The 20,714-nt window shown below is 38.5% G+C and overlaps 1 protein-coding gene across 6 annotated transcripts in view; it reads right to left on the bottom strand.

Annotated features, from left to right (window-relative positions):
- Window positions 1-20,714, bottom strand: part of LOC127679002 (contactin-4) — a 358,955-nt gene that overhangs the window by 62,755 nt on the left and 275,486 nt on the right. For all 6 annotated transcript variants that reach the window (XM_052174443.1, XM_052174445.1, XM_052174444.1 and 3 more), the window contains exon 9: window positions 18,330-18,457. In XM_052174443.1, the coding sequence (XP_052030403.1) occupies window positions 18,330-18,457 (128 nt within the window). The remainder of the gene's footprint in view (window positions 1-18,329; window positions 18,458-20,714) is intronic.

The following is a 20,714-nucleotide window of genomic DNA, read 5'->3' as shown; positions in this document are numbered from 1 at the left end:
AGTAGCCCCTGGTTCTGGAAAGACTCAGTGCAGCAGTATAGGGCAATACCAGAACAGGGAAGTAGGAAGGGGTAGATGGAGGAACAGGGGGAGGGAAGAGGGCTTATGGGACTTTTAGGGAGTGGGGAGCCAGAAAAGGGGAAATCATTTGAAATGTAAATAAAGACTATATCAAATTAAAAAAAAAGAAAGAAAGATGGGTCAAGGGATTTTTTTTTTTAAAAAATAAACTATCTGTATTCTCTCTTTATCAAGAAAACCACAGACATTTTATTAACCTAATGTCTTCTGCATACTTAAAATAAAGGCAAGTTCATTACCTAGGTGCACTAAATGAAACCAAGTAATTTGACAAATGACAGGACTTTCTAGGTCAGACATTACAGTTAACTGTAGCCAGAGCCAGGTGACACCTTTTGTAGGCTACTAATTAAAATGAGCTGATATCCATCTTTCTGAGAGAAGAATAAGTCTCTGGTATTACAGAAGGGATGGTAATCTTACTGAGAAGGTTAATCAGATACATAGAAATTATATCTATACCTTGATAAATTTCTAAGTCACTCAAAGATCAATCACATACCTCAGCTGCCCATGTCACCAACCTGCATAGCAGGAAGGACTCAGAGCAGGTGGGTCCTGGTTTGTAAGAGAACTAGTAAAAAGCATAGCACCCTGCAGACTGGAACAGCTTTGCCTGCTGAGTTCATTGATTTGTGGCTGTCATAATACTTGCATGGCTGTAAACAACATAAATACAAGAGGTAGCTATATAATGATGGTTTACTTTGGCCAGACAAGGGAATGATTAATCTCTCAGATCTCCAGGATGCGACAAAACCATTGATGGATCTGGTGTATTGTTTAGCAATCCACAAAGGTATGCACTTTGAGATATTCTTCCTTGGTAACTAGCAGTAGAATCCATGCATCCCAGGGTAAAAGAACACCTGTACTATGACACGTACTTGGTTAGGCACCAAGAGCTAGTCAGTATTTTGTACACAGAATTCTAATATTTGCAACTGGACAAATTTCCCATTTTGTAGATGAGAATACTAAACCTCCTATTAGTTTGTCTCTTATAACAATTCTACTAAGAATAGTAGCTTTGGAATTTGAAAGCAAGCCTGTCTCATATCAAAATTCATGTTCCTTTGGCTATACTACATAGAAAACCTCTCTCTCTCTCTTTTCTTTTCTTACTTCTGTCCATAGAGACTAGATGAGGATATCAGATGGTCTGAGAATGCAGTTACAAGTGACCGGGAGCTACCTCATGTGAGAGTTGGGAACCAAACTTGGGTCCTCTGCAAGAACAACAAATATTCTTAGAAGCCAAGTCCTCTTTCTAGACCTCCAATCATGCAATGTTTGCTGTTGTTGGAGGTTTTTTTTTTTAATGTTTTTTTGTTTTTTGTTTTTTTCAAAATAGGGTTTCACTAGGTAGCTCTGACTGTCCTGAAAAATCTCTGTGTAGACCAGGTTGGCCACGAATTAACAGAGAGCCACCTGCCTCTGCCTCCAAAGTGCTACGATTAAAGGTGTGCACCACTACACCTAGCATCCAATCATACATTTTAAAAGATCCCATGTTTCTTTTTCAAGTGTTTGTGGTACAATGCATGTAACTATGCAGGTTCAATCGTGTGGGTACATATACATATTGATATACATGCTTGTGTGTGTGTGTGTGTGTGTGTGTGTGTGTGTATAAACCAGAGTTTATGTCTGGAAGAATTGCTTTTATGATAAATGTATTTTACCCAAAAGTGACTAGAAAGGCATTTGGCTGTGTGTATACACTGAACTTTCAAGACAAGAGAATGACCCTGAAGGAGATTCAAAGACTATCAGGAACCCCTCCCAGATTTTGAAAGCATGACATTCACTGTGTCTCCAAATGCCAGACAGGCTTCTTCCAGAGACATTATGATGTGTCTGTCACAGGACAGACTCCTGAGGCAGAACTCCTACCCTGAAGAAGTACAGCAGTGGAATGCCACTCTAATGGGTATAGAAGGCTTTGTGTGTAGTTCTAAGCATGCAGTGGCATAGACAAATGTTTAGAGGATGTGGCTATTTGGTCAGCTGCTGGAGTTCTGAATTGATGAGCTGTGAGCAGAGAAAAAGATGGAATAACTATTTGTGTTGGGAGACTGTATTGAATAGGATCAGCATGTCATCAAACACTGGAATTTGATTCAGTGTGGCAATTTGATCCTCTTGCAGACAGACTGGTGGGTAAAAACTGCCCACACTGTTTAAATTGTAATCTTTCTTCTTTCCTTTCAGAGATCATAATGTGAATTCATTTGAAATAAATGTTCCCATCATGCAACTCTCTTGCACATGAGAGATCTCATCCAATTTTTCACCAGGAAGCTGAGTGATGCTTCTAGGTAGACATTCTGTTTTTTGTAGACTCACAAAGAAACTTGAAAGGAGAATGTGTTGATGGTTCATTACTATGATTTCATAGAAATTTATGAGACTTTAACTCTCCATGTTAAAGGCTTTTCATTTTTAAGACGGGAAAGCTGGAGTCTGGAAGATATACCCTGACCAGTTCACACTATAGGTCACTAAAAGAACCCGAGCCAAGTACAGAGAGAGGGTCCCAGTTCTTTCTGCTCTGCTGTGATTATTTCTACCTTCACATAGTTTCAAAAAGTTGTGTTGGAAGCTGAGGAGCCAGGCCAGTCAGTAGAGTACTTGCCTTGAAAGTACAAGGACCTGCTATGAATATAGTGGAGCACGTATCCTTATTACATGCTGGAGAATCCTCTGGGTATATGCTCAGGAGTGGTATAGCAGGATCCTTCAGAAGTGACATGCCCAGTTTTCTGAGGAACCACCAGACTGATTTCCAGAGTGGTTGTACTAATTTGCAACCCCACCAGCAGTGGAGGAGTGTTCCTCTTTCTCCACATCCTTGTCAATACCTGCTGTCTCCTGAGTTTTTAATCTTAGCCATTCTGACTGGTGTAAGGTGAAATCTCAGGATTGTTTTGATTTGCATTTCCCTAATGACTAATGAAGTTGAGCATTTTTTAAGATGCTTCTCTGCCATCTGAAGTTCTTCAGGTGAAAATTCTTTGTTTAGCTCTGTACCCCATTTTTAATAGGGTTATTTGGTTTTCTGGGATCTAACTTCTTGAGTTCTCTGTATATATTGGATATTAGCCCTCTATCTGATATAGGGTTCGTGAAGATCTTTTTCCAATTCGTTGGTTGCCGATTTGCCCTTTTGATGGTGTCCTTTGCCTTACAGAAACTTTGTAATTTTATAAGGTCCCATTTGTCAACTCTTGATCTTAGAGCATAAGCTATTGGTGTTCTGTTCAGGAACTTTCCCCCATACCGATGTCCTCAAGGGTCTTCCCCAGTTTCTTTTCTATTAGCTTCAGAGTGTCTGGCTTTATGTGGAGGTCCTTGATCCATTTGGAGTTGAACTTAGTACAAGGAGACAAGGATGGATCAATTCGCATTCTTCTGCATGCTGACCTCCAGTTGAACCAGCACCATTTGTTGAAAAGGCTATCTTTTTTCCATTGGATGTTTTCAGCCCCTTTGTCAACCATCCCTATTTATAATAGCTAGAAGCTGGAAAGAACCCAGGTATCCCTCAATGGAAGAATGGATGCAAAAATGTGGTATATATACACAACGGAGTACTATTCAGCCATTAGAAACAATGAATTCATGAAATTTTTAGACAAATGGATGGAGCTGGAGAACATCATACTAAGTGAGGTAACCCAGTCTCAAAAGATCAGTCATGGTATGCACTCACTGGTAAGTGGATATTAGCCTAGAAAATTGTAATGCCCAAAACCTAATTCACACATCAAATGAGGTACAAGAAGAATGGAGGAGTGGCCCCTGGTTCTGGAAAGGCTCAGTGCAGCAGTACAGGGCAAAACCAGAACAGGGAAGTGGGAAGGGGTGGATGGGCGAACAGGGGGAGGGAAGGGGGCTTATATGACTTTCGGAGAGTTGGGGGTCAGAAAAGAGGAAATCATTTGAAATGTAAATAAAAAATATATCGAATAAAAAAAAAGAAATATGAAGAGAAAGAAAAAGAAAGTACAAGGACCTGAGCGCAATCCCACAGAATACATATGAAAAAGAGCGAGGCATAGTGATGCATACACATAATCCCTGTCCTGGGAAGGCAGAGCCACGTGGGGCTCACTGTCTGGCCAATCTAACCTCTTTAGTGAGTCTGCTTTAAAAAGATCAGGGTGGATGACAACTGAGAAAAGATACCCAGTTCTGTCCTCTGGCCTCTACAAACATGTGCATGTATGTACCTACCCAGGCTCACACATCCTTTCACACATCTGCACAGAAGGAAAAGAAAGTCACACTGTTTTAAGGTTTTATTCATGACCTAGCATGGTATCTTCTGTTTTATTCTCTCCCCTGCTAAAACTGAATTGTATGCTTCCCTAGACTGGCATTCTACAAAGGTAAGTTAGCCAAGACGTAGAGTTTCTCTGTCTATAATTTACAGCCTTTTCCTCACTTTACATAAGGACTTTTCTGCAGAAGATGGTTCACTAATGATTTCAACTGGGAAACGACACCTTGATTTTCTGAAGTTGAGGCTTCACACAAACTGTGTCATTCAAACACAGTACTCCATCAGTTAGAAATATTCATCAAAATGAGAAAATGGGTTCACGGATGTCTTGTGACAATAATTTCAGTACCACTAATCTACAGTGTCCCTGTTGCTTTGATGGTTGACAGGATTCCCAGTCAGTAGCTGGGGAAAGGCATAGACAGGACTAATTTGTTTCCTGGTGAGAGGTGACAACCTGCCTCCGTTTGCTTCAGATACCTCAGAGATAATGACTTGTGTTTTCTTGTCCCAATTAACCACAGACTGCTCCTGGGAAGCCAACATCCATGCAGATAACTGTGTTTCTTTCCTACTGATAACCTCTAGTCATAGACACTGGTGAGAAATGCAGACTCAGTGTGGCATCATAAATACAAAGAATTGAAACATCCACTTCTCCAGATTTCTCACATCTTAACATGGACAGCTTAGATTTACCTGATAATTTAATAACTGGAAATAATCAAAGTAACACAGTTAATTATGATCAGCATCTGCCCAAGTGCATGACTTACTTTCAATTGGTTCTAAGCCTAGAGATTTGAACAGTATTATTATTAACTGGACTCCATAAAGTCCCAACACATGATTAACCATAAAGGAGATTTTTTAATGGGGACTATTTTAGAATATGTTACTTAAGACAATAGCACTCCATATTATAGAACAATTTCTTAACCCATAATGCATGGCTAAACTGATGCTAGAAGGGAGGAAAAAGTTCCCTAAGAGTCTGCAATAAGAAAATAAAGTCAATTATAAGTAGAAGCCCCAATTTCTCCGGGGCTAGGAAAACTCAAGGGCAAAGATTAAAATCATGGGATGCTAGTACTTTGGAGACAGAGATGGGAGGAGAGCACAGGTCAATGTTTATTCAGGGAAGGTCCTGAGAACGCTGAGATGAATTGAAAATTCCCTCAATAGGCCACTCACACTATACATTCTCCCTGATGCATGGATTTTTTTCAACAGCGTTTCCCCAGAGCGGAGGTCCGGTATAAATGAATGTCAACAACAGTAGAAAAATCAGGAATTTTATATTTTCAGGGGCCTACTTGTTTGCAGCTTTTTACCTTTTCCTTGACATGAATCAGCCTCTGTAGCTCCTTCCCATCTCCTCTGCTCCTGCCCTCTCAGGTCACCTAGAGTTTCATAGCTTTTTAAATGTCTGTAAATAATGGGCATCCCTCCCGCTTCCACTCTCTGAGAGTCTTCTGTAGCTTAACCAGTCTGACTTCCCATAGCTTTGCCTTTTATTGTCATCCCAGATGCCACTCTTTAAGCTGATTTCAAATCTTAATGTCTATCTGAAAATAAAAGCAACATCCTTCCCTGGTTTTTATTGCCCCAACTGCTATGGTAGATCTTAAAGGTTTCACTCTTTTGCTCAGGATACTGTATTACATTCTAGATTTAATTTGCATTTTTAGCAAGCATAGAATGTAATTGAGCTATCAATTGCTTTATGGTCAACTAAAACCTCTAACACAAGCCTGACCCTGAAATTCATCAGGAGCTTAGAACCTGAATGTGAATCTATATTTATGATGATTAAAATGAAACTTGTCACATTTGGCTCCCAAGATGATCTTTTCAAGGTAATTCTGAATGCTGATTCTGTCATTTAATCTATCCCCTAGTGATTCGTATGATTAGAATTCACTCTGCATGTTATCAGCTATGCCCAGTGCCACTGATAAGAGATTCCAACAGCAAAAGGTTGAGGAAAAGAATAACTGACTTCTACATTCACCATTGACACTGTTGTCCTCTATATAAGCCATGTTGAAACTTTAACCTGTAACACAACAATATTAAAAGGTAGACTGCAGGCTGTAAAGATGGCTCAAAGGTTAAGAGCCCATACTGTTCAAACACTGGGTCCAATTCCACTTTAGTCTGATTCCCAGCACCTACATCAGGTAGCTCACAAACACCTGTCATTGCAGATCCAGGGACCTGACACTCTCTTCTGGGTTCTGATGGTACCTGAACTTATGTATACATATCACACATAAACATACATACACACAAACAAATTATTATTCATTTTCTTCTTAAGAGTGGGCTGTACAAAGTGGTTCAGTTATGTGAATGATTAATTTCCTCCCTGGGAAGGTTTCTGGAGGAAGTCCATCCTTATTCTGTTTCTTGGACCACATGAAGGCACAACAATGTGCTCTCCAGGGCATTCAGCAAAAATGTGCCGTCTTGGAATCAGAGGTCAGACCCTCACATGTCAAATCTACCAGTAACCATGAGACATGAGACAAAGGTTCTGTTGTTTTAAATCACCCAGTCCATAGTATTTTGCCATAGCATTAAGAATGGACTAAAGATAATTTCCTAACCAGCTTTGGCATGACACATGTGACCTAGTCTTTTGCCCCTCCTTTTCTCTCATCTTACCCATTGAAACATCATAAAGGTTTTCCTTTCTTTTAGAGAAGTTTTTCAGGTATTATTCTGAGTAACAAAAGGAAATAAACACCTTTATAAGAAAATTAAGTAAATCTTAATCCATTGCTTAAAATTCTAACCTTGTAGGGTCTGAAAAGGTGCCTCCCAAGTGAAGAACATTTACTGCTCTTGTAGAGGACACAAATCCAGTTCCTGTCACCCACAGTGAGTAGCACACAAACACCACTGAATTTGATGCCCTCTTCTGGCCTCCACAGATACCTACATGCTTATGGTGTGTGTTCACTCAGGCATACACATATCAAATAAAAGAAACTAAAGTCAATATATGCTTAAAGAAAGATTAATGAAAAGATAAATTCCTAAGCTTGAATTATTAGTATCATAATTTTGTGATGGGGCTAACAGTCAACAGCTATACATCATATGTTGATAGATTTGTTTATACCTATAAATAAATCTAAAACAAAAATTTAAAAATTATAGATCTTTTTGAACGATAGGGTTATCTGTTCCTTATATTTCTGTAAATAAATATTTTATAGATTCTGTGAATAACTAATAATACAAATTTTTGCATGACTAATACATAATGCAAATTCCTTCTGTATATAATAATCACTTTATTTCTAAATTTTCTTTAAAGATGTAAAAGTTCCCTGTGAAGTTGGTGTCAAGATCACTTAGCTCCAGTTAATAGAATGTGTTTTATTTCTATTAACAAGAAGGTAAAAATCACTTGTTCCTCTGCTGTGCTCAGCTTCTGCAGTGTGCCCAGCAGTCATCTGGTGTCTTCACCTTGGATGGGAGCTCACCTCAGTTTCGCACTGTATTCTCCTTGAAGCTTTAAAACACTTTTAAAAATTAGCATGCAAGGTTTTAGACATTATTGTGGTTTTTTAAAAAAGGCAGAGTATGTTAGTGATTCCTCCTCCTCTCATCTCCCATATTCCTTTGCTACTCTGATTCCCCTCACAATCTCCTCCAGCCTATTTTCCAACTTTTGTGTCCTAACGGTTGATTCAGGAAGTCTCATGCCTTTGGGTCATTACCTGAAGTTCTTCTTCCTGACATTACTTTTGCTTTTAACTCTTTACTTATTTACTTATTGTTATTATTTTAAAATTGCAAGCATGTTTGTGTGGATTTTTGTGCTCATATATAGGGACCTGTGGAGTCCAGAAGGTATCAGATTCCTTGGAGCTGGAGTTAGAGACTGTTGTGATGTACCTGATATATGTGCTGAAGATCAAACTTGGGTTCTCTACCAAAGCAGCAAGTCTTTTAACTGCTAAGCCATATCTCCAGACCCTCTTGTATAAAACATATTTATTTCTCTCTGTGTGAGTTTTTGAGAGTGAATATTTGAGTGTGTGCATACCTAGCACATGTATACATGAAGGCCAGAAGAAGATATCTGCTGTTCTCTACCTATTCATCTATGTCAGGATCTCTCCCTGAACCTGGGCCTCATGGTTTCTTTTCTAATCTGAAAACTAAGGAGCCCCAACAACTTTGCTGCCCCTCCACAGCTCTGAGGTAAGTTTGCAGGTGTTTGGAAGAATATCTAGCTTTTTGTATCAGCATGTGGATCCAAGGAAATTCTGATATTCGTGTTTATAAATCCAATGCTCTTAATTTCTGAGCCATCTCTAGTCCATACTTTTACTTTTCATACCATTTTGAATTTTATTGATTAAAAAAATGTTTACTTAGCTTCTGCTTAGCTTTCCCATTTACTCTCTTAGCTACTTCCTGTGTCTTTTTTCTTCATATGCTTTGTATGCTCTCATGGTTAATATAGATTATCATCTCCATAAGATCTAAAATCACCCAGTGGATGGACCTCTGGACATGTCTGAAGGGGCTGATAGACTGGGTTAATTGAGTTGGGAAGAGCCATTATAAATGTGGGCACCCTCAATCCATGGATTCGTGCCTCAAACTTGATAAGAAGGAGAATGCAATCTTAACAGTAGCATCTACCTATTTGCTTCCTGTGGAAACAACATATCCCTTCTACCTCAGGTTCCTGCTGCCATGGCTTTCTTCCATCATGGACTAGCCCATCAAACTAGAAGAATGAGCCAGAAGAAGCCAATCCTTCTTTAAGTGGTTTTTGTCTAGTGTTTTGTCATAGCAATGAGAAATGTTATGACACAGGCTCTTTGAATGCACCTCTGACTCTGCATATCATCTATACCTACACTGTTCATTCTGAGCCTTGCAGCTTTTGCTCAATATAGACCTTGTCTGTGAACCAAGTGAATAAGAAAAGTTTCTGGATTTCACCCCTGAATCTTCTCACTATGTGGGTTTGGGGAACAGTTGGGACTTGTATGCTGATTTGAAAACTCTCAGACTGTTCTGATGCTTGGGGTTGTAGCTCATAGTAGCCTACAAAAGAGATGGCTAGGTATTGTGTGCCTTTTGGTTGCCTCATATATTTGAACTGAATTAGGGAGCCCTTACTGCAACAATACTGGTCATTATTCTAAGTGTTCTTTGGCTTTTGCAAAGGCTTGTTGAGACAAACAGCAGTGATCAAATGTTCTTCCTAGACTGTATAGATATATATCATGTCAGGAAAGGAAGTAGTAGGCTTAAGAAGACAGGTATGGAAAAGGCATTGTTGGCTAAACTGTGTGCATCTTAGAAGCTCTGTGCAAAGTAGAGTCTAAGCTTTTCCTGCTTCTACAAACAGTTCTAATTCTGAAGTAGGTATAGGGGAAAGCCAATAAGATGACAGGTGACATGTTTTTCCATCTGGAAAATCTTCAAAGCAGATGTTGTTAATCTTCACTTAATAACAGGCCTTGCACCTATGCACACTGATTATAGACATGCAAAAAGGTCATGTGAAAAGTCACTGCTGCTCTGGATCTTCTGGCCACATTTCTTCTCTTATACTGTGAACCCAGGAACCCACATTCAGCTCCTCAAATGGATCTATAACAGAGACAACCATTTTAACCTTTTAGAAATGGCCCCTGCTAAAGCAAATCACAGAGAGATGATGGAAATGTTAATTAACTTGCTTTCATCTTGGTTAGATTCTGTATTTAACCTCAAGGCCTAGAGGCTTTTGGGTGTTTTTCTAAGATCTGATTGCCTATGACAGTCTGAGAAATTCAATCATGGTTTGGTGAGGCTGTTCCCTTGGGAGACTCATACCCAGCTTGCTTCTAGTGCAGAAAACAAATGCCAAGGAAGGAAGGAAGGGGAGAGTCAATTGTGACTTTTTCAGACACATTTCTTTTCTGGTTCAGAGTTCATAAGACACCAAGACTTCTCTTTCAGAGTTGGAAGCAGATGTTACATCCCTCTATCTGTGAGGCCACCTATCTAAGGGAGAAGGGTGATTTAACACAAACATACACCCACCCTCTTTTTCCTGAGACATTGTGTGCTCATGACAACTGCCTATCTGACAAAGCAAGAAACCACATGAAGTTCAGAGGGAGAAGCAGGAAACAGAATGGCTAATTTCGCTCTTCTTTTTAATATATTAAACAATTAGTCATTTAAAAGCTATTTCTGCCAAGGAAATAAACATTTAATGAACTGAAGAGCCCAACATAAACCATGTCTCTCTTTGGGCAGAGGAACAGCTCTATGAAAAGATGACTGATGTAACCTAAAAAAGATGTGCACGAGAAGGATGGATTTTTATTTATGTGCTTAAAAAATATATAACTTTAATAATGTCAAGGATGTGCACAGAAGGGGTAGCAGAGGTAGGTCAGAGATCTATGCTTTTAATATCAACTTCCTCTCGAGTAAGAATTTTATCACATTAATAGCTAAATCATACAGATTGTAAACCAACTAAAATGAGGCAATTAGTATGGTCTATGACAGTCAGGAAGAATGAAATGTGAGTTCTCCAATGCAAGCCAGATGGATATCTTCAATATATTTCTTATTATCTGCTCATGGTAATAAGTTCAATTAAACTGAATCGGTACAACACAAGTGTCTTTGAATGGCTGGAAAAGAAATTAATTATGTGTTTCACATTTAATAAAGCTTGAGAGTCATATTGTGCTGCCTTTGCTTGTTTGTTCGTTTGGCTAATTCTGATTGTTAAATGTTCATTAAGGAAAAATAATCCATTATTTTATCCTAAATTTCTTTTACCCATAAAAGTAAGCATTTGTACAGAGCTGGTTAAATATCGTTGGTATAAAAGTTGTGTCTGGTCTACAATATAATAGGGAGAAGTAGAGTATTTCAGACCTGCTGTCTAGGTGATGTCAGCTGCAGTGTGGAGTTTGGATCTGACCTTTTAAATGTGAGATGTTTCAGAATTACAGCAACCATTTGCCATACTCATATGTACACTTCTGGAATTAGTAGTTTTCAACACATCTTCACGTATATTCACCATTTCTTTTAAGAATATATATTTAAAATTCTATACCAAAAGATTATGAGTAGCACAGCTAAAAACTTTTATATAAGAACATTTGAGATCCCTTTCCACATAGTTTATGTTTATATAAAATTACATGGCATTATTTCATATTACCAACTTGGCATTTAGCCATAATATATTATTAATTAAATAATATCTCATGTACTGTTGGGTTTTTAAATGGCTTGTGTTATTTTTTTCTTTCCATTTCTAGAGAGTATCTATCTGTGACTTTCTCCAGGGTAGATGTCCAGAAATAGAATTTCTGGTCCATAGTGATTTTATTTTTTAAAAAATTTGTCATCCAAGTATCTGTTCTGGTTGTGTATGAATAGCATGCCAGGTGTTTGAGTACCAATTTCCTACCATGCACATCAACAAAGTCATTGCTCTCTTTTGTTCATCTTATATATAACTAGTTGAATGCCTAAGTGCATTTTTATGATGGTTAGTGGTTACGGTGATGCTCCTCTACAAGCAGCTGACTCATGCTCTGTCTAGTAGACCCAACAATGATGCGGTACAGATGCTTATCTTCATCCTACATGTTTTCCCATGAGAGAACAAGTCAAGGGACGCTGCTTTTCTCATAAGCTAAGGACAGAAAAGGTAAGTGCCTACCAGTTCTCATGGAGTGTAACCTTTATAAATTTAAATCTCAGTACTACTACATCTCTTTTATGAGTGGCTTGGTTAAAAGAAGGAATCACTATGTTTATAGCTGGTACTGCTAAAGTCAGATAGTTTGTGAAATTTTTATGGTTTGTCATGAATGCCAGAGGAAATCATGTCCTATTCCATTAGATATCCAAATATGTTAAGCTACTATGAACATGTGCAGAATATGAGGTACAGCTGCCCACACTTTCCCTTACTATTGTAGATGCCAGTAGGATCTACTACTGACTGACATGGCCTGGCCACTGTCCTTCTATGGAAGGATCTATCATAATTAGTATTTAGCACTTTTAACCAACTAAGTTTTCCTTCCTACTTTAGGTGCCTTGGGTCATAAATTGTGCTAATCCTATTAGGAAGGCCTTTAATTATTGCCTGAATATAATTGGTTCCAGTGGACGACATCTAATTAGGTCAAAATGTATTCTGTTATAAGGGTCTAATGTTAAAAGCTTTTGTTTTGTGTTAGTAGTCAGATGTCATTGATGGTTACTGATTTCTGATTGATCGCTGGTCAAATCTTGAGTCTTGAATAATTTTACATGTAAGATATGGGCATTCTTACATTTCCCCCTCCCAACTTTTTTCCAACTAAAAAGACAATGTCCACTCATCTTTCTATTTATGGGATGGTTGATATTTCTCAATGTCCCATAGAATAAACAGAGAAGATGAATTTCACACTGCCTATCCTATAGATGCTATAGATAACCTAACTTATGGTGCTGAGAAGTTTTCTTTTTTCTATGTGTGTTGTCTTAGTTTGTGTTTCATTGCTGTGAAGAGACACTATGACTGGAACAACTCTTACAAAGGAATCTATTTAATTGGGGCTGGATTATAGTTTCAGAGGTTTAGTCCATTATCATCAGGGTAGGAAGCCTGGCAGCATACAGATGGACATGGTGCTGGAGGAGCTGAGAGTGGTACATCTTGACCCACAGGCAGCAAGGAGAGACTGTATCACTGGACATAGCTTGAGCATAGGAGACCTCCACTCATGCCTCCATAATGATACACTTCTTTCAATAAGGTCATACCACCTAAGTGCGATACCCTAGGGCCAAGCATTCAAAAATCTGAGTCTATATGATTTATTCCTATTAAAACTACCACATGTGTATACTTACATGATTACATATAAATATATACCACCCATACATGTATGTATGTGATGGAGCTACTACTACTACTACAACATACACACACACACACACACACACACATGTATGAATAAATGAACTCAAAGAAGCTGTTGTTTTTGAAAATGAATGGCATGAATGAACTTTTGATGCGGTAAACAATGATCATTGTGTCTGGCAAGGAAGTAATCAATTGAATGTTCATTCAATTCACTGGAGCACCTTCAGTGTGCAGGGTTGTAAAGGAATGTAAAATACTATTCTTTTGTTTTATTGTAATTGTGATTCTATGTAATGAATTAAAATAAATGGATGTGACAATGCAGAAAGTTAGGGGCAAGGCCCAATAGATCTGCATTCCCATGAAGTACTCTAACCCATTTTCACTTACTATGGGACATAGACAACATCTTTCATTTGTAGGAGGATGCCTGTCAAAGCACAGACTAAAACCACTAACCACAGTTCCACAAGTTTCCTTTGGAGGTAGTGTGACAGGAAAACCATGGTAATCATATCCATAGCTTAAACGCCTGCATTTCATGTTGATCCCTGGAGGTGATCAATAGAAGATAAGGTTGTTATTACCATGGTTATCTTGTCCATCCATACCCAGACAAACAACCTCAGGTGCTCTGCCTTAAGCTTGAGACTTAAAAAGACTTCTCATATAAAACTTGTGTAGCTAAGGCACCCGCCATGGAAAATAGCACAGTGCTTGCTACCTCTGGCATAAAGATAAAAATTTAGTGAGTTCAATACTGCATGTCTAGGTAGCTGCCATCCTCATAGTTCTTCATCACATTGATGATAATAAACATATACCTTTGTTTAAAGGGTGCTTTCTGTTAGGATTGGGGAGTCTGACTAGAGTTCAATACTGCATGTCTAGGTAGCTGCCATCCTCATAGTTCTTCATCACATTGATGATAATAAACATATACCTTCGTTTAAAGGGTGCTTTCTGTTACAATTGGGGAGTCTGACTAGAGAAGGGTTCTTGCTTAGAGTCAAACAGCAAACCAAATTTCAAGTATACTACAACTAGCATAAAAAATAAAATCAGCAAAACTTAGAAATTCAGACAGTAAGAGGATAATCAAAAGTCTCCTGGGCACCTGTCAGAATCCTGCAGTCTGGAAGCCTGCTCATGCATAATTTGAATATTTATCTCCTAGATGGATACTTGCCAGGGATTTATTTTAAACCTCCTGTCTCATGTAGAAAACGTGCCCTCTTCTCCTCTACTTACTGATCCCGTGTCTGAAAATATCTACCTTCAGCCTCTCTCCAAATAACTGGGCCAGAGGTAGTGAGTAAGAGAATTGAATTTTAAGCGAGTGGTTAATGACACAATTATTGTAAAAAGGTTAGGAGGAAAATGTGTTCTGATGTCTGACCTTCCCAGAGTTCTAATCCTAGACATATGAAGAGATCAAAAAGAACACAAGCACATTTTAAGGTTAGAGAGCACCTTCTCTGATAAATCAGTCTCTTTGTAGATGTGGAAAGTGAATTAAAATACGCCAGTATGCCGTATTCCAGGCTAACTGGCTATGGTGGCTCTAAAGGTGTGGGCTTGGAGCATTTGGTGGGGGCTGAGTACATGGTACAGTTCATGCTGAGCACAGAACGGTTTTTCTCTGCCTTTATTGTGCTTTATGGAGCAGATTTTCAACTGAATTCCTCAGCTTATTTTAATGTTCTTGGTAGAAACTCACAGAATAAGGCAGTCTTCATTACACACGGGCACTACCCTGTAATGCCACACGAGGGCTTCCTAAACACTTTGGACTGTACTTAAGGTACCAGGATTCTTATCTTTTGTGACCTTCCTGACCAAATGAAGTTTGTATCCTCACCTCTGTATCATAATAGCATAGGAATCAGAGGCCTGGGTATAGAAGCTGATCTATCTAGTGCCAGGGATCAAGCCCAGAGAGACCACAGAAACACATGAACTTCGAGTGGGCTGTGGGCTTCTGGGCTGGACAACCTGATCTTTTTGCTTACATGTGAACATGTCTGCCTTCCTCTCTTCAAATTACCCATGTTATTCCTCTCATAGGCCTTCCTTTTTCTCATATTGTTCTGAAAATTTTAGTGTGTGTGTGTGTGTGTGTGTGTGTGTGTGTGTGTGGGTGTGTGTGTGTGTGTGTGTTTCCTGAGAGAGTATCTGTTGTAGTTCAGGCTAGCCTCAAATTCTCCATAGAGCCAAGGCTGGCCTTGCAACACTGATCCTCTTGCCTTAGACTTCCAAGTGCTGATACTATAAGCATACAGAAAATTTGGAGGTTTTTGTGGGTGTTTTGAATGTACAAGTATATATGTATATGTGGTATATATACATATATGTACAGGTAGGCATGTACATTGTACACATGTATGTGAAGTTTAGATTCAGTCTAGATGCTGTTCTCTGGGAGTTGTCCACCTTATTTTCTTGGACATTGTCATGTCAGGCAGGCTGAAGTAGCTGGCTAGGGAGACACAGAGATCTCTGCCTAGAAACTACACGTGCATGCCACCAGGCTTAGCTCGTAAGATTTGTATTCTTGGCATTGAACTCAGGCCAGGACTTATAGCCAGGAAGCTCTATGTAGACACCCTTGTCAACATAAGCAGAATATCTGAATCCTATCATGTGTCCTTCTAAGTCCACTGCAATTCTCATGAAAACATTTTTGAAGGTGAAGTTCCCATCTTCAACCATACACATACCACCCTGACTACTTTGGCATATCCTCTTGTAACAATGAATACTTAATACTCTTATATTGACATAATTAAATGTATTTTAACAGTGATATTTTTAATTTATTGCTATTGACAGAAAACTATTGTTTTCCTAATACATATCAAAACAAACAAATGATTACCAAAATTAAAAACATCTAACTTTGTATTTATTGTACCTTTTGTATTATACTTGAGGAATCATTTGCATGTCTTATTAGATGGCAGGAAATAAATTATTTGGTTTATGAAGATAAGTAAAAGTTATTATCTCAGCAATATTTATATCTATAAAGAATATGAGGTGGCCATGATATATTTCATTCTGGTATATTTGGAAAATTTGCTCTGTGGTACTAAACAATAATGCAGCAGAGAATTAAATGGTTGATTGGGAATAATTTCTTCATCTTTCTGGTGGCACCTCCAGAGTATGCATTCTGATGAGGAGATACCACACTCTCCAGAGTGCAGCAGGGAAATATGTCTATGCTTGTGTTTCTATAACCTCTACCCAACTTGCCTTTTTAAATTACTCTACTGTGTTAGAAACTTCATTAAGCGTTCAGTGATAGAGAATGTGTGATATAGAATGCCATTTTATTATAATATAAATAACAACTATGTCAATAACAATAACAACATCACTTTTCTCAGGCTCCCATGCATATCACTTAATGTGGAATATCCAGGACACAGAAACCATATGAAGAAGCCAGCATGTCTACTAACTCCATATAGGCTACTAATCACATTCAAAGTCATAGAGAAAGTAAGTCAAAGAAATGAGATTTAAGCCAGATCTCTTTGACTATAATCCTGGCCTTTAATCACAACTTAACATGCTGTGCTAGTATTCTCTTATATCTGTATGAGAGAGCCATCACTCTAACAGGACTGAACTTGACTAGTACCCATCTTGGAAAGCTTGAGCTCTCTCTCTTGGTCCTAGTCAATCACTAAATCTCCTCTGGCAGCTGACATAAGCATATATTGCCAAAGGTCTCTAGGTGCTATAAATATTAGCTAGTCTCTTTCCCTTTACCCTGTGAAACAGAATGAACCTACAGGCATATGCCATGCTACTGGTTCAGAGAATTAATAAACCAAAGTAGCTAGAGTCCAGATAAATACAGATCTACCTCTAACTAATGCTCTCTGACTTCTAACTCTCCATCTTTACAGAAAAGTACATTCATGATGAAAAAGACTTTCAAGATGGCAACAAATTGTCAACTTCCAATGACCCTGACATATATAATTAGGTGAATTTTTGAGCTTCATGCTTAAGTTATAATTGAGGTAAATATTCTTTCTGAATATTTTAGCTTGCCTTGGGCTGTCTTACTTCAGAGAGGGAGCTACAAATAGGTCAGTAAGAAAGAATATGAAGCAATTCATCAAAATGCATTGAGTATCAGCAGGAAAAAATGGTCTCCAATTTTTTCCAGTAGAATCAGGGAGAACTTGGGTCAGATTTCTGGCCTTAAGTCCTTCCATTTGTGGTGACCTTCAACAAGTCACCACACTGAGTGTTATTTTTATTAGTTAAAGCACCACTGAGTTTCCTGCAACTGAAAAATCCTAAGACTGACTGTGCAAGACAGGAGGTGATAGAAATTCAAATGAAATGTAAATTAAGATCTCATCCTTTACAATTCTAGGCAGTTCCCGCAATGCCATCAACCTGGTGTTGGGACAGTCTCATATCATACGTTGTGCTAAGAGCATAAAGGACTTTCAGTCATGAAATATAAAGCACCCAGACTAAGAGATGAGGGACATTTTATTTCCTTCAAACTGACAAGGTTGGCTGGGTGACTTAAGCAAAGCACACAGGTGATCAAAACCCTTTATTACTTTGAGAAGCCATATCCATATCTCTGAATACCCAGAGCAGCTCTTTGTAAAACTGCCAGTGTCGTTGTTTAAACAATGTTTGCTAAAAATAGTACTTGAATCATGGGTTTTTAATTTGTTAGCACAGGGTTCCTCGACATGAATTTCAAACCTATAGAGACTTGAAAGAAATTTAATTAAAGGACTGCAGATAACATTCGTTACAATACTATAATAGACACAATGGCTGTAATTCTGAAATTGTATTGGACGATGCTGAAATAAGATAGCCTTTCAATCATATTCATTACCCACAGTTCTCGAAGAATTGTTAATCATATCATGCTTGCTGTGATGAATTAATCTAGCAACAGTGATATCTATACATATTAATATAAATGCTGCCACGTCTGGAGATTCTATTATTAGAAGGAAAGTCACATGTGTTCTCTGAGTCAGCCATTACCTTTCACAACCACATTCCCAGTACTGCTGGCAGTTCCAAAATGGTTCGTGGCTATGCAGGTGTAACTTCCAGCGTCAGATTTAGTCACATTGATGATTCTGAGGTTTCCATCTTCAGAAATGGTAATTCTGAAAGCAGAGTAAATAAAAGAAATGTTGTGATGTTTATGTCGTGAGAAATTATTTCTGTCATTCTGTTGCCTTTCACACTATAAATCATAGTTACATCATTTGACAGCCTCGTCTGTTTTTAGGAAGTTTGTCTACATATGCATAAACATTATTGGGCTGTGTGATGTCTTCAATATTTTCACTATTTTTCTTGCTGAAAACAGTCTCAGACTTTGCTTAGAACAACAATTAGGGATATTCGATTGGTTGTAGGCCTTTCTCTTTCTGTGAGGACAATGCAAAGGGAAATCTTGAAGAACACATTTAGTTTTAAAACTGCTAATGAAAAATTTAAAAAGGAGGTTGAGGAGATAGCCTTCGTGAAATGCTTGCCACAGAACTGTCTGAGGACCTGGGTTCCCTTCCCAGAACCTGTGTGAAAAGGGACGGGTTGGGTGGCATGAGCTTGTCATCCCAGCAGTGGGTAGGCAGAGCTACATGGATGCCTGAGACTTACTGATCAGCAAGTTTAGCCTGCCTAGAGAGTTCTAGGTGAGTAAGAGACCTCAAGGTGGTGTACATGCAAGGAACAATACGCTAGATTTAAACCTGGCCTCCATACATGTACTCTCATGCCCTTATTTCCCTCATTCCCTCATGACATGTCTGTCTGTCTGTCTGTCTGTCTGCCTATATGTCTCACACACACACACACACACACATACACACACACACACACACACACACACACACACACATACATACCCACCCCTATTTTACTTGGTTTATGTTTTGTCTTAAATGACCTTTAGTCACACTGGTCTCCTACAAGTTCCTCGAGTATTTCAGATCTCTTTCTACCTCAGGGTCTTTATAGTTGCTATTCTGGCAGACTTCGGCATTATGTCCCCATTTATCAGTTTCTTGTTCTTTGTCCTATATCTTCGGAGAGCAGGGTCAGTGTTCATCTTATGATTAACTTGAATCGGATATACTGAATAAAGTGGGATAAATATGCTATAAACTGTTGTTAGCAGTAGGATGAATGAGGGTAGAAGTAAATTCTATTCTCAGAGCTGATATATGTTATAGGAATTTTGAGTGGCTAAGCCACTGGGTGCTGGTAGATACTTTAGCCAAGGTTCTAGAATGGGCAGAGCTTTACTTAACAGAATGTTTGACTAGGTTTTTTTTTTTTTAAACATACCTGAAGATTTAAATTTACTATATTGAAAACACTGTATTTACTATATTTAGGATAATGAAGCTATAGCTCTTCCCAGAATGTATTTCAGATTATGAACAAGTTAGCTAGAATGTAAAAGAAAACTCATCAAAGGATGCTGGAATCATAAAGATGAGTGTTTATACAGCACACATGCCAGTTTCTGCTTGCTCATCTTTGTAACCTTGGGTCTCCTTGTCTAAGACATGGAATTTATTAAACAAACCTGACTGATTCTTGGAAAGAACAGATTATGTGGCATTTCTAGCATGTTCCCCTAGTGTTTATTAGCTAGTAGTGTCTTTCATCTTTTAGTTTTGCTGATTATTAATCAGTTGATTGATACTTTTTTCTTTTCTTTTTTGAGAGACTCACTATATAACACTGTCTGGCCTTGTAGATCTGACCCCAGTGCTAGAATTATCAGTGACTACTCAGATATCTGTCCTCTCTCATCTTGTACAATGGACTATTATTTAGTCATTCCTACATATTGGAAGATAGGCTTAACAAAATCCTCTTTAGTACTTTCATTTTATAGAGTACTTAAGTCAGCCTTAAACTAACTGAGTCATCTCTAATCAATAGAGAAGGCCCAAAGAGGCAGCTAGAGTCTGATGGTTGGGTGGTCTGTGTGAGTCGATGTTGGCTGTGGCTGTACTGCTTTCTAACAGAAGCCTGGGGTCAGGGACAGTGGTTTCTGAGCTGAGATAGTTCCCCTTGTGGACAATAAAAGGTCATGTTGGAACCATGGCCATTGCCATGAGGGTGGCTCCTAGCACTTGGTCTGAGAGGACTACCTTGGTAATTGTATGCTTTATATTTTACAAGCTACAAAGTCTGTGGAGACTCAATTAAAGCAGTTTCCAAAGTAACCAAAACCTGCCCTCAGCCATGGCTGTGGTTGTTATGGGTTTGAATTCAGAATCACAGAAGATAAAGCAGCTTTAAAATTAGACACAGGTCCTATTTGCAACACAGAGAAGAGAAACTGTTCGTTGGAGACTTCTGTTTATAAATCATTCAGGAAAAGAAGGATGTAGGAACCAA

This window comes from Apodemus sylvaticus, chromosome 2, assembly GCF_947179515.1.
Source record: "Apodemus sylvaticus chromosome 2, mApoSyl1.1, whole genome shotgun sequence".
NCBI classification, from domain to species: Eukaryota; Metazoa; Chordata; class Mammalia; order Rodentia; family Muridae; genus Apodemus; species Apodemus sylvaticus.
Note: the sequence above shows the minus strand (reverse complement) of the source record. Positions and strands in the feature narration are given on the sequence as shown.